The 13,734-nt window shown below is 42.5% G+C and overlaps 1 protein-coding gene and 1 non-coding gene across 2 annotated transcripts; both read right to left on the minus strand.

Annotated features, from left to right (window-relative positions):
• Nucleotides 1-270: 270 nt before the first annotated feature.
• On the minus strand, nucleotides 271-7,298 carry LOC133497168 (CASP8 and FADD-like apoptosis regulator). The gene is made up of 8 exons (XM_061813315.1): nucleotides 6,366-7,298; nucleotides 5,914-6,272; nucleotides 4,585-4,690; nucleotides 4,357-4,492; nucleotides 2,996-3,042; nucleotides 2,461-2,542; nucleotides 1,619-2,111; nucleotides 271-391 (listed from the first exon to the last, which is right to left on the minus strand). Exons 2-8 carry the CDS (start codon nucleotides 6,015-6,017, stop codon nucleotides 271-273), a joined length of 1,089 nt encoding a protein of 362 aa, XP_061669299.1. The 5' UTR covers nucleotides 6,018-6,272; nucleotides 6,366-7,298.
• A 5,826-nt stretch (nucleotides 7,299-13,124) lies between these two features.
• On the minus strand, nucleotides 13,125-13,205 carry trnas-uga (transfer RNA serine (anticodon UGA)). Its single transcript has one exon. It is a non-coding gene; the product is annotated as a tRNA-Ser (tRNA).
• Between the last annotated feature and the right edge of the window lie 529 nt (nucleotides 13,206-13,734).

Raw genomic sequence — 13,734 nt, forward strand, 5'->3', positions numbered from 1 at the left:
CGCGCTCTGCGCTCTCGTTTATTTATTCGTATAGACATTGAAGTGAATAATGTAATATGTATTTTTCATGACAATATCCATTTTAGAATGTTTATAGGGATGAACCTTAATCTTTAATAAAAGGAATTATTTTTGCATTCCAAACACTTCAAGGTAAATACACGTGGTAAATATAAAACATACATCAATGTAAAAAAAGCTTATCTGAATACAGTAGTATAGTAAGTGAATTGAAGTGCAAATACTGACAGCTATGAAACAGGCAAGTCGTCAGACAACTATAAGTAAAGGTCTTTTCAGGTCAATGTGGTACTGATCCTCACGATGCCGGGTATTGTGCTCCAAGATTGCACCGTTCACCTCCACGTGAAGATCGACCAGATGTCGGCTCCTGTAAGAATACAAAACACTTGGTTAGGACTGAAAAGTCGCAAAAAAAAAAAAAGAAGTTATGGAAGTTTGCATTAATTGGCTTTCGCTTGAAATTTCAGGATGAACGTACCTGTGACCTTTACGTGAGAACTTTATTTAACCTCACAGTTCTGAGGACCCGCGTTCGATCCCGGCCCCGCCTGTGTGGAGTTTGCATGTTCTCCCCGTGCCTGCGTAAGTTTCCTCCGGGCACTCCGGTTTCCTCCCACATCCCAAAAACATGCAACGTTAATTGGACACTCTAAATTGCCCCAAGTTGTGATTGTGAGTGCGGCTGTTGTCTGCCCTGCAATTGGCTGGCAACCAGTTCAGGGTGTATCCCGCCTCCTGCCCCTTGACAGCTGGGATAGGCTCCAACAACCCCCCCCCCTGACCCTTGTGAGGATAAGCGGCTAAGAAAATGGATGGATGGACAAAAGTAGTGCTTAGCCTCCATCGTAGAGTATCTTGGTGCCGAGTGAGTTGAGGAACTTCATTTGGAAGTAGTGCTTTGGCATGTTGTGTACTCTAAAGCCAACTCCAAACCTTTATGCCAGGGATGTCAAACTCATTTTTGTCATGGGCCACATTGTAAACGACGATAAACATCTTTAACTGTCTCATCATATTTACAGATGAAATTTATGAACTAGTTTTGGAATCAGAAATCAAGGCTAATTGGTTTTTCCCAACGACTGTTTGGTCACACAAAAATGCTTGTAATATCTCAACGTTATCATTTATGATGTGACAATTTAACATTTTGGTACGGGTTTGGGAAAAAAAAAAATCATGGAAGTCGATACATATGATTTGCCTCTGCGGGCCACATAAAATCATGCAGCGGGCCAGATCTGGCCCACGGGCCTTGAGTTTGACACCCATGCTTTTTGAGGATGAATCAATCCCGTACTGCGTGTCACCGGCAGCTTGGAACAGAGATACTGAGAAACTGGAAGGTTCACAGAAAGACATTAAAGTTGACGTCTTTGAAAATTCTCATGGATCAATTTTGTTGCTCAGCTCCTTGTTGCGGTTTGTGCTCAAAAAGGTAAATAAATCCAAAAACAGAACCACTGGATGTGCGTTCCAAAGCGGAGAGAAGGTCAAATAAAGTTTAATTGTAAAGGTTCTACTGATACTTGGGCTCATAACAACATTTCAAGCGCGAGCCGTCACTTTTCCAAGGAAGCGTGTGCGCACGTACCTGCCCAAGGCGTCCGTCAAAGCCTTGAGGTAAACGGAACGGTGTCGGCCTCGCTGCAGTTGATGCTCTGCGGTCGAGCAGTGACTCCAGAGCACGTCCGCATCTGACGGGAGACAATCGGGTCTCAGCTGACCGGCGCCACCGTCCGTCTCCCAGCCGTCATCCCAGCGGTTCTCCACAGCGCAGGGTTGGAAGTCTGACACAGTGTAGCTCTGGATGAAAAACAGTTTTGGCTTGCCGACCAGCGCCGGACAGGCGTCGCCGTTGAAAAAGCGGCGGACATCTTCCAGACGGAGGCCTTCGCAGTTCATGTCCGTGGCCTGGAGGCGATTGTCGATCGCCCGGCTGATGATGCAGCAGACGAAGCCGTCGCCACTGTGGTCCGGACTCCTTTGGAAGACTTTTCTGAGCGTTGAGACAGTCTCGACCAGGTTTAGCCATTTATGCAGGGTCACATTGAAGTGCAGTGATTTAAATGTGTGCGCCATCATCTCTGAAGGGGGAGAAAAAAAAAAAAGTAAAAATGATTTGGATCAGCCAACCTTTGAAAATCCTCGATCCGATTTCAGCACAAATATTAGAAAAGCCTCAGTGTGGTTTCATGAGGCCTCACTTGCTCACCACTAAGTGCAAGGTACCATATTTTCCGCACTATAAGGCGCACCTTCAACGAACGGCCCATTTTAAAACTTTTTTTCATATATAAGGCGCACCGTCGGCTTTTAGGTGTGCCTTATAGTGCGGAAAATACGGTACTGTAGTTCCCAGCCCTAAATTCTACTGTACACAAAACAGCGTCTTTCAATGTATGCACTGTAGAAGTCTTCCCCGATTGTACTCACCTCTGTCATTCCCCACGCAGTCTACGATGACGCACTCCCCTCTGGGGTCACTGGCGAATGTGTACCGACTCACTGGACTCTCCTGCAGGGATGCAAGCAGAGACATGGTTGAAATTCAACACGGGTTGATCAAATAGAGCAACAAAAGTCTTAGTCCGTGATTTAATATCGTACAGTACATCACAAATGTTGGACGAGACCACTTCGCTCCCAACCCCGAATTCCAAATTCCAATTTTTCGTCTGAAAAAAAAAAACATTTTAAAAAGCCGCGTGCTTTGAACTTTGGTAGGAATAGTTTGTCATGTGTCCCAATAAATCAATCAATGGCCTTTATTGTCATTATATGCTGCGCATACAATGAAATGATGAGTCTCCACAAGGTGCAATAAAATTAAATTAAAAAAATAAAAATCAAAGATCATCTTAGGTAAAGGTTGCGGCTAAAATAAATGCCCAAATGTGCAGTTGCAAAATACTACATTACATTGTTGTTATGTACTTATTTCGATAAATAGTTTGAGTATGAATCTTACCTGGCAAGGGTGGCGCACCACTTCCTCGGGTACTGCTGGCGCGCTGACTGAAATGAGATGAAAAATTTGAGAAGTCAGTGAAAGAGGGGAAGAAGAAAAAATGTTCAAAGCAGTGATCATTTCACCAGTTGATTATTGATCATTGTTGACTAGTTTCATTTAAATTTTGGGATTAATACGGTACGTGAATGTGAGATTGCATTTCTTCAAATACTGTCCACACTCCAATATGTGGGTTGTTTTCACGTGACGTCACCCGTTGTGATGCCTTGAACGGTGGCTATTTTCCATCCCTGAGCTCCCGTTACTCATACATAGGCAAGGTGGACGACATGTTTCTAACCGCATTTATTGAAGACGTGACCGACAGCACATCAAGCCCAGACTGACTTTTAGGTACCTGGCCTCATGGGACTCAGGACTGTGGTTACAAAGGCGCAGTATTGTGCCCTTGGTCTTTTATTCTCTGTGACACTTACCTGTATGCTAACACGGAAAACTAAAGGCGGTAAAAAGTCAAAGGCAAAAAGTAAAACTTGTATATTAGTTCACCACAAGCAAAGCGAAATGTTCATTTGTTTAAAATTAGATAATGGCAGAAAGACAAAAGAATAAACAAATCCAGTATTTCACAAAATTCTCGAATCTTTCAAGTGACTAACAAAAAACGATCTTAACTGGAATGTTGGCCTTCTGAAAAGAGTATCAATTAAGGTGGTTAGCTTAGCTCGGCGACACATCGGCACGATGGAGGTTGAAGCCAGGCAGCATGATAGCAGCGTCGGGCAATCGCCCACAAAGCCAAGTCTCTGTAAAGCACAGAGCCGCAGAACGTCCAAGGTGTTTCGTCGGAATAGACGATGTGCCCGCTTATGCAGCCGGACTTGTGCACCAGATCGCGGGGCTTTGAAGAGCATGCCGACCAGCAACTCTGGAAAAAGCTTTAGCGAACTGGCGAGAGTTGTCAAAAAAAAAAAAAGTCTGAAGAAGGCTCTCTGATGGTTAGCAAGTCCTCTCTTATGTACTTGAGTCCCAAGACGCCCGTGAAACACCAAAACACAAACGGTAACGGAGAGCATTCCGGAGACTTCCACACTGGGTGCACGTTAGGTAGAGAGGTTAAATGGCGGCGCACAGCGGTGTGTGGGTGATTCAGCAAAAAATGTGACGTCAGTGAAAACAGCCCATCATGACCCATCATTAAATGGGAATCCGGCACTTGGCTTCGGCTCACTTGCTGAGTGTATAACGTCTCAAGCATTTTAAGGATTAAAAGGACTGTGGTGAAATTGTGTAATTTTTGCAAAATTGTGTCATTCAGTTGGTTCTACTTGTACTAAATCAGTATTGCACACACTCACCTGACATCTTGTACACCTTGAGCTTTTTGGCCAGGTCTACCCTGCCGACGTCCATTAAACATTCCTCCAAAAGGTCCACCCTTGTAGGGGAAACCTTGCCCACGTGCTCTAGTTCGACAACCAAGTCCAGGAAATCCTGCGTGAGTGAGAAAACAACGGAAAGTGAGCAACGACTTCAAAATTTCACACGGCGACACCAAAAAGTCCCCCACCGGGACAATTTCCTACCTTGGCAGTTTCCATTTTCTTACGCGGTAGCATGTGACCCAGAAGAAACTTCACACTGCTCACATCATCCTTGGCCATGTCCTCGCTGATGTGAGCCATCAGAACTCTGCGGGAGGAAGCAAGATGGACATTAGGAATTGCACATTTGTGACATACAAAATCTTGAACATTAAAAGGGGAAAAGGTAATTTTTAATGGCTTGTAGGCAAATATTTGAGTCTCTATATTTGTGGAGATTCTGGCTACTCACTGAATGTGAACATACAACCAGAAACATCTTTATTTTGCCAACTATGTCAAAAACACGCGAGGCAGAATGGGGACATCGAGGTCTGGGCCCACCACTTTGTTGGTCTTTTGTTATTTGAAGATGCGTCTATATGGAAGTAAATATGTGCCACCAAAATTTTAATTTCAAAATGCCGTTGTAAAATTCACAGTTACTTCAAAGTGATCACATTTTCAAGAGCTGTATTTCAGTTTAACATTCCAATGCAAATAATTCACCAAATGAAAAAAATTCAACCTTTAAAATTGAAACAATATTCTGATTCTCCTGAGATTCATGTGGGTATAATTTGCTTTCTGAAATTCACAGTCTGAATTCACTGTTATAAGAAGGCAGGGTTACTTCAGGTCAGAACCCAAAACTCAGCCAGATCAATTTCAGACAGCGAATTGTAGCCAGTTGAATTTAGGTAATTTTGTATTTAATAAGCTATTGCTAACATGTGTTTTATGTTTTGGAGATGACAGATGGGATTCAGTCCTGTGCGAAATCTGGCACTTTTACGGTTTAATAATGTACTTTAATTTGTTAAATTTAGGTGAAGTGTCTCAACCAAATCAAAAATATGTTGAGAGCTGTTCCACCCCATCGTTATGCATTTGTGGCAGCACAGTACTTGACATAACCGTCCTGACAACAAGTTTCTTTGATTATTACTTGCAATCTAGGCCAGTAATCCAGAGGAACCGCTTTCAAATGAGGGCTGAAGCCAAAAAAGTATGCATTTAAGTATTTAGAATGTGGGAGTAACAGGGATGGAGTATAGCTCGGGGAGAAAGTGAAACTCCACATTCTCGGGGCAGTAAATCAATCAGAACTGGACTCTTGATGTTCTGCCTGTCATAAAAGAAGTCAGAATAAATTCTTGCAACGAGGCTTTTTTTTTTCAGGACGAACTAGCCTGGATTGCTGTGAAAAACTCAACTACTTGTGTTCCAAGTCCGGTGCTTTTTTACCTTTAATTTGACCTGAACAGTTAAAACACCGAGTAACTTTTTCTTTTTTAAACAGTGAGACTAAAATAATAAAATGGCACTCACCTGAATCTGGGTAGAACCTGCTCGGATCTCAGAGCTCTCTCCACATCGTCCCGGCTGAACCCAAACACCTGCCTGAGGATGTCATATCTCCCCAAATGTAGCATGAGCTCAGCCAAAAACAGACGCCCTTTGTCGTAGCTCCTGACTTTGGACTTGAGAGTCTACTTTATATGCGCGGCTGTATTGTCTGTGTCCGAAATCTCGCACAAGTAGAGAATCTTGGAGCGTTCGTAGCTGCCGAGGGCTTCTGATATTTGGTGAATAGCACGAAGCATTTCTGGATCAGGAACTGCCATCGAGGCACGAAGTGGCTCGTAGCGTTCGTTTTGACGATAAACATCCATTCTCACTCATGGGAACTTGCAAAAAAAAAACATTCATATGGTTCATTTCAGTTCTGTACAAGTCAAAATATACAACTTTGAATATAAAAGGAACAGGCCGTAACTTACTTGTAAAGTCCTAGCGTCTGCGAGTCAAAAACTAGGAACTTCCGTTTACGGAACTTAAAAAAAGTGAGCCCTCTACTCACTACTCGTCGAAATACTTCGCTTGGATTTCCAGCGTGAAACACTGAGAATGCTGTTAAAAAATAATACAGTAACAACTGGACTCGGTTCTGCCGTGAAGGAGTGCAAAACTCGGAATGGGATCAAGACGTATTGGGCAAACTATTTAACCGAATTTGGAAACCTTTGGTCTTCGTTCAATTGCTGGCGGTTGATAATCCATTTTAATGGTGCACTACCGCCACCTTCTGCTCCGGAGACTGTACTACTGAGCGCTATCTACCCCGATTATACCTTTTATGAGAATTTAATATCTGGGGTCACCATTTTTTTTTTCAATTTGGTGCTTCTTCTTTGGGTATTAATTAATCCACGGGGATATTAGGTGGATAACATTTAGGAAATAAAAATAAATCATCTCCGTGAAGACAGATTGCGAGAAAGGATTTTCCAAAACAATTATCAACTGTGATTTTTTTTTCCGTGATATTGACGGAGTAATGTTATGTGGGTGAATTCTTTAATTACTTCCGTGGAAGTAGACAAGTGCCACCGGGATTTGAATTTGAAATTCAAATGCAATTGAAATGTTACGTGGATTTGAAATTGAAATGGGATTTGAATTTGAAATGTTAAATTGAATAATTCGCTGTCTGAAATTCAACTTCGTTGTTAAAATTCAGTTTCGTTGTAAAAATTCACTGTTGCTCTGAAAAGACGAACAGACATTTGCAAAGGATTTCAGAACTCAACACCCAGCAGCCAGCCAATCCTGTTACGTTTTCTTAGTCACGTGTTATATTTTCAAATGCACTACAAAGTTATGTTAACACTAACAGTGAAATGTTTCATGAAAACAAATTTCAATGGCATATTTTGAACTGCCATTAACTGAATCAGTGCAGTGTAATGGCAATAACTCCTCGGAACATTGTCACGTGACTTGTCTTGTGTAAACGAGTTCAACATTAAACCATATATGAAGCACTTGTTATCTGAGAAACAGACACTTTTATTTCTCTAAATCTCAACAACACAACAGTTTCATTGTAACGCAGCTGTTTTTCATAAAAAAATGTTAAAATTGCAACTGCCTAAAAAAAGCATAACATGTTTCAACAGGAAGGTTGATTCAGAACAAACCAAAGCCAGTTTGGCAAGAGGAAATACAGCCGACAAAATCATCTTTAAAAGACTTGTTGTCCTTGAAGTGACGTCATGAAATGAACCATTGATACACGTCGCATTTTTGCATTTCACATTAACCGACCGCATCATTATTTATGTTGTGCAGTTGATCGGCCTTTTTGAGGACAAACCGCAACAAGGAGCTGAGCGGCAAAATTGATCCATGAGAATTTTCAAAGACTTCAACTTTCATGTCTTTCTGTGAATCTTCCAGTTTCTCTGTATCTCTGCTCCAAGCTGCCGGTGACGCGCAGTGCGGGATTGATTCATCCTCAGAATGCACGGGTGTCAAACTCTAGGCCCGGGGGCCAGATCTGGCCCACTGCATGATTTTACGTGGCCCGCAGAGGCAAATCATATGTATCTACTTCCATGATTTTTTTTTGTTCAAATCCGTACCAAAATTTAAAATAGTCATGTCATAAATGATAACGTTGAGATATTACAAGCATTTTTGTTTTACCAAACAACAGTAGTTGGGAAAAACCTATTAGCCTTGATTTCTGATTCCAAAACTGATGAGCTTTGTTACATAGATGTATTTACCACGTGTGTCTACCTTGCACAGTGCAGCTGAAAACATTTGTCGAGTTTCATACTTGTATTGCTACACTGTACACGACAATGATTTGCAGTCGTGCCTCTACTATTGTCTTTGTTAATAAATGAGATTCACAATGTAAAAATACTGCATATGTAGTTATTTGTGATGTTCCTGTACTTACCATGAGCATAATGATGGTTCTTTTTACGTCTTGAGCTCAAATTATTAAGATACCCTCCCTTGAGGACAGGGCAGCAGTTGAAGAGGACAATATAATTGAAGTAAAAATGATTTATAGTGTTTGTAATGCAAAAATAATTGCTTTTATTAAAAGTTCAGTGTCATTCCTATAAACATTTTTAAATAGATATTGTAATGAAAACTGCATATAACATTCACTTCAATGTCAAAAGAAAAAATAAATATGAGCGGAGAGCGCGTCATCCATGCGCAAAGTTGTGGAAATGTCATTTTGACGACATCCCAGTGGTCGCCATATTGGGTGTATCTCCTGTACGTGACGTCACCCCGGACATTCGCCATTAAAAACACGTGGTGGACCCTACTGTGGGAGATGAACACGCCCCTTCTGACACGGAAGCTCGTTTCGAAGAAGAGAACATCATGCTGTCACGTCCCATCGGAACGAGAGGTAGGACCCAAATGCAGGAACTCGGAAGACGCAAGGTAGTTCAAGAAGAGACACGTTTATTGTATGCAGAGTTCGGGGATCGAGCAGGCAGTCCGGTGCACGGGGAAACAACGCAGGCAGAAGTGTCAAGGAGTCAGGCTTACAAGGTTGGTCAGAGAACAGACGGAGGTCGGTACAACACAGGTTCAGTCAGGAGTACGAGAGTGCTGGAACGGGACGTAAAGCTCAACGAACTGGCGGAGGACCAATCGTCACCGGGTCCTATATATACGGGGGATGATCAGGCCGCATGAGGCACAGGTGTGTGCCTCCCAATCAGCGCAGCCGCACAGCTCGTGCTGAAGCGGCAGGATCATGACACATGCAACCGAGTGAGTGAGTGCAATATTACTCTATTCTTTCGAGCCATATTCAGATGATATGCGATCACGGTCAAACCGCCTCCCCGTCCGATCCACTTCCGCGGCAGAGATGAGCCATCACGGCCCGGCGTCGCGACGAGCCACCCCGGCCGACAAGGCCAAGCCGGCTGAGCCTTGTCGGCACCGAGTGGCTAATCATGGCGCAGAGCCGGGCCGCTTTACAGTGTTGTTCATAGCCGCCGTCCGTGATGAACAACACCGGAGAGCCAGGCTGCTTTACGGTGTTGTTGTCGCACGTGGCTGAGTCCGCCATTGTCGGCAGCGTTGTTCATAGCCGCTGCCGTCCGTGAGCCGATGCGGCAGCCTTCGCTGGCGAGGCGATGTAACAACCTCTGCCAGCGAGCCCAACGTCGTCCAATGCGCACATCGACACATTTAGCACCCGTCATACGACTCGGATCTTTTGTTACATTATGATAGGTGGATTACGTGGTCTGCCCCAAACTATTCTTTTTTAGTAGCTGTATACACACCTAACTGTCATTTGGAACCCACAAAGCTATCGTCCTTTGCACCCGTGCAATCCATTTTTCACGACGAATCGGGTCTCTTGCAAACTTATGAAGGTTAAATCCATCCTACCGAGTGTTCAAGCAATGTCCAGCAATGCAACGAGGCGGCATTTTGGCTAACACAAAGGAACAACGAGCTACCTTCCAGCAGGTAAAACTAATAGAAACGCACGAGCCTGCCTGAGTGAGCTACTACGTTACTTCCTGCTTCTTCTCGAAAACAATTTCCTCGAGAGGATTTTCATGGCGGGAGTTGTAAAAAGCTGTACGCGTTTTTTCATTAATAACATACTAAAAATTAGGCATTTCATGACAGAGCCCCTTGAACAAAGTGGTGTTCAGAAAGCTGATCTTAAGAAGATGTTTTTTTTTTTTACCTTTTTTAATTTCCTGAAAAGTTTTAATTTTGATCATCAATAATATAAAAAGGTGAAGAAAATGAATGGATGATCTCACTGCCACTTCATAGTATGGTACATTGGTTTTCCCACACCAGCTATGCCAGTGCTTTTTCACGTTTCATGTTTCACAACCGACGCAAGATTCATACTTCCAGACCAACGAGCCACATGAGTTAGTGTACCAGCATGGATTAATACACAAATTCCAAATTCCATTCCATTCATTTCCTCTCTCACCAACCAAACACTGCCGATCCCGCTCCTCATCTCCGAGAATCAGACCTGATATCAATTTTCTACCACATTCATTTTTTTTTTTTACCTATAACAGATTTCAAAAATGTTGGAATTACACACAGAGAACAAATTCAAACAAGGTTTTATTATTTCATGTTGACGAAATATTTGGTCAAACCTTTTCATTTTTCATTCATAGTATTTTCCAAGATCCACAAAAAACACCAGATTGCAAGACTCAAGATACAGTCACCTTTTCACTTGGCCACAAGGTGGTTTTTATTTTCACGGGAACCATCAAGAAATGAACCAGTACTGCACTTGAACCAATGTCTGAAGTCCACAGTACTTCATGAAGCTTCAGCTTGCCGTCCCTACTTTGCACCGAGTCCACTCAGGAAACTCGGATTTGATTTTCCGAGTGGATTAAGAATTTGTCAGCTTCACCTTTGACGGTTTCTCATGGTAGATTTAACAATAAAATACATTTTTCAAAAGATGGCTTGCTTAAACACAGTTTTGAAACAGGGACTATTCACATGTGAAGCACACACGATCACCACCAAATTGCGGAAACTTCCACTTGACTCATGATTTCCAGATCGGCAACCCCCAGGCCAAGACCATCTGTTTCCGGGAAACAAGTGGAGGAGTCTCCTCGTTAGTATAGTGGACAGTATCTCCGCCTGTCACCTGAAGACCGGGGTTCGATTCCCCGATGGGGAGTTAATTAATGTTAACTTTTGCTTTTCGTGGCGCTCTTCTTTTTCGGAAGCATGCCAAGCAGTCTTGTATCCAAGCAGGAACCTCCCACGTATCAGGCGAAAATCACAACTCCAGTTCGACACAACTGAAACTGTTGCTCACGTCCTGTCAATCAGCAGGACCAGCGACTCGCCACACTCGGTGGAATTACGATTGTTAACTGTAATCTTCAGGGAGGAGGCATGGTACACCTTCAAATGGTTGCCAGCCAATCACAGGGCACACAGAATCAAACAACCACTCACAAACACGTGCAGGGGCAATTTAGTTATTTTTGGACATGGGAGGAAACGGCAGAATCCGGACAAAACCAACGCAGGCACAGCGAGAACATGATCACTTGAAACAGCTGGTACTGGGATTTGAACTCCCTCCCCTTGGAACTATCAAGCCAACGCTCAACAAGTGCGCCAGCTTTCTTCCCTTATTTGGTCCATATTATCTCAAATATTGTGGTGATTGTTGTCATATTTTCAGAGGTTGAAGTTGTCAAGAGTCCAGAGGAAATTTTGGTGCTGACTGTTGATCGTTTTGGGGTGCATGAGGCCTGCAAAATGTGGCACTCGCCCACCGTGTTTATATGATTTTAATGATGAGTCAAATAAATAGATTTTTCCCCATGTTAAATAAATGATTTACATCATTTTTGGATACTAGCTTTTGTTCATGTGGTGCAATGATATATGTCAGCAATGTATGATATAATACCAATTTAAACAAACCTGTGTGTGGTAACTCAAGCCAGCTGTTTCCTTTTTTAATTTCTGTTCTTGAAAGTTCTTGAAAAAAAAAGTTTTTCAAATATGGACCATGAAGACCCATACTTTGAACACTATGTATTCCGTTCAATGTTCTAGTGATGGAAACACCAAATGACCAAATGTGCAAATAATTGATTGAAATAAGACTGGAATTTGGAGGAGTTGAATGTCAATTTTATTTGTGATCTTTAATAAATTACATTTGTTCAAACAACGAATATGACTCAATTTGCTTTTACTGTATATCAAATCCATTTTCCTCATCAAAAAGAAATGAATGTCTTTCAACCTTTGGGAACCTTCCATTAAAAAAATGCTCTCAACTTCAAGCAAATGTGCCCCGAGTCAAATGACCAAAGTGAAAAACTGCAAAGCTGAGGAACTCTGGAGGATCACGAGCAGCTCCAATATCAGACAGTGATGACATGATGTCACACTCTCCTCACTGATGACGACATGATAAAAAGTCCAAACGTGATATAACATGTCACACTGATGTCAACGATAGAAATTTTCTCCGTGAGGGAAAACTTAAAAAACAAACCAAATGAACTGAGAAGGCTCCCTGAAGAGAAACCTTTTCCCTGCTCAGTTTGTGGTCAGATTCTCTCCTCCTTATAGTTCTGATAAACACAACACGGGGTGTGTGGCACACACACACACTCACATACAGAAGAGACTTGTTTCACATATTGTTTTCTCGTATCTGTTTCTGCCTCATCCTGTGTTGTGTCTTGTTTTATATTGTGTTTTTTTAGAAGGCCGGATTGTTAGATTGTTCCTGATCATCTTGTCTCGATCGTGCCATGTATTGACTCAAGATCGTCTTTGAATCAATTTGTATCGTCTTATACCGTCAGGTTTGCTCGTATCATCTTTTATTGCTGGGTAGTATTGTACTTTACATTGTTTTATTATCTTTATAGTGGTGTGTTTTGCTCTAGATTGTATTGTTTTGTCAGATTGTCCTGTAAAGTTTTTATTGTCTTGCATATTCATGTTGGTGCGTTTTCTTCTCATGTTTGATTGTGCCGTGGTGTCGGATTGTGTTGCCTTGATGCTGCTGTATTTGTATTTGCTGCATTTTATCATGCAAATATATAGTAGCAGTAATGCTAAAATGTATTTGCTGATACTGCATTGTAACAGGCAAATCTTCTCCCAGAACTCACCAGTGACCTCATGACTTGAACTGATCCCAAACTAAAGGTTTGCAGTTGCGTTGTTGGGAAGAATCAAACCTACGCAGGGAGACCCCAATGGATTTCAAGTCCATCGCCTTAACCACTCGGCCACAACACTCTGTCGAGCATGTGTGACAAACTTACGGAGAACTTTCTCCAAGAGGTAAACACATGATGAGCTATTCACCTGGTACACACACACAAAAACACATCTCAGAGGACATCAGTGATTCATGTTTGGAAAATCTGCAGGAACGTCAGTTCAACCGAGTTGCATGAGGAGATACTCAAAGTGTCCAAGGAAGGTATTGAGGGGGTTGTCCACTCATCTCTCTCTCTCAGATACAGAAGAGACGGCAGATGTTACGAGAGCCTGTCTCACCTCTTTCCGGAAGGCCGCACAGCATTCTTCCTTTCTCAGCTTCCACCACCTGGTTCTCTGCTCTACCTTTGTCTTCTTAATCTTCCTACCCACCACCAGAGTCATTCTACACACTACCATCCTATGCTGTCGAGCTACACTCTCCCCTACCACTACTTTACAGTCAGTAACCTCCTTCAGATTACATCGTCTGCACAAAATATAATCCACCTGCGTGCTTCGACCTCTGCTCTTGTAGGTCACTATATGTTCCTCTCTCTTCTG

This window comes from Syngnathoides biaculeatus, unplaced genomic scaffold (genome assembly GCF_019802595.1).
Source record: "Syngnathoides biaculeatus isolate LvHL_M unplaced genomic scaffold, ASM1980259v1 ctg191_pilon_pilon, whole genome shotgun sequence".
NCBI lineage: Eukaryota > Metazoa > Chordata > Actinopteri > Syngnathiformes > Syngnathidae > Syngnathoides > Syngnathoides biaculeatus.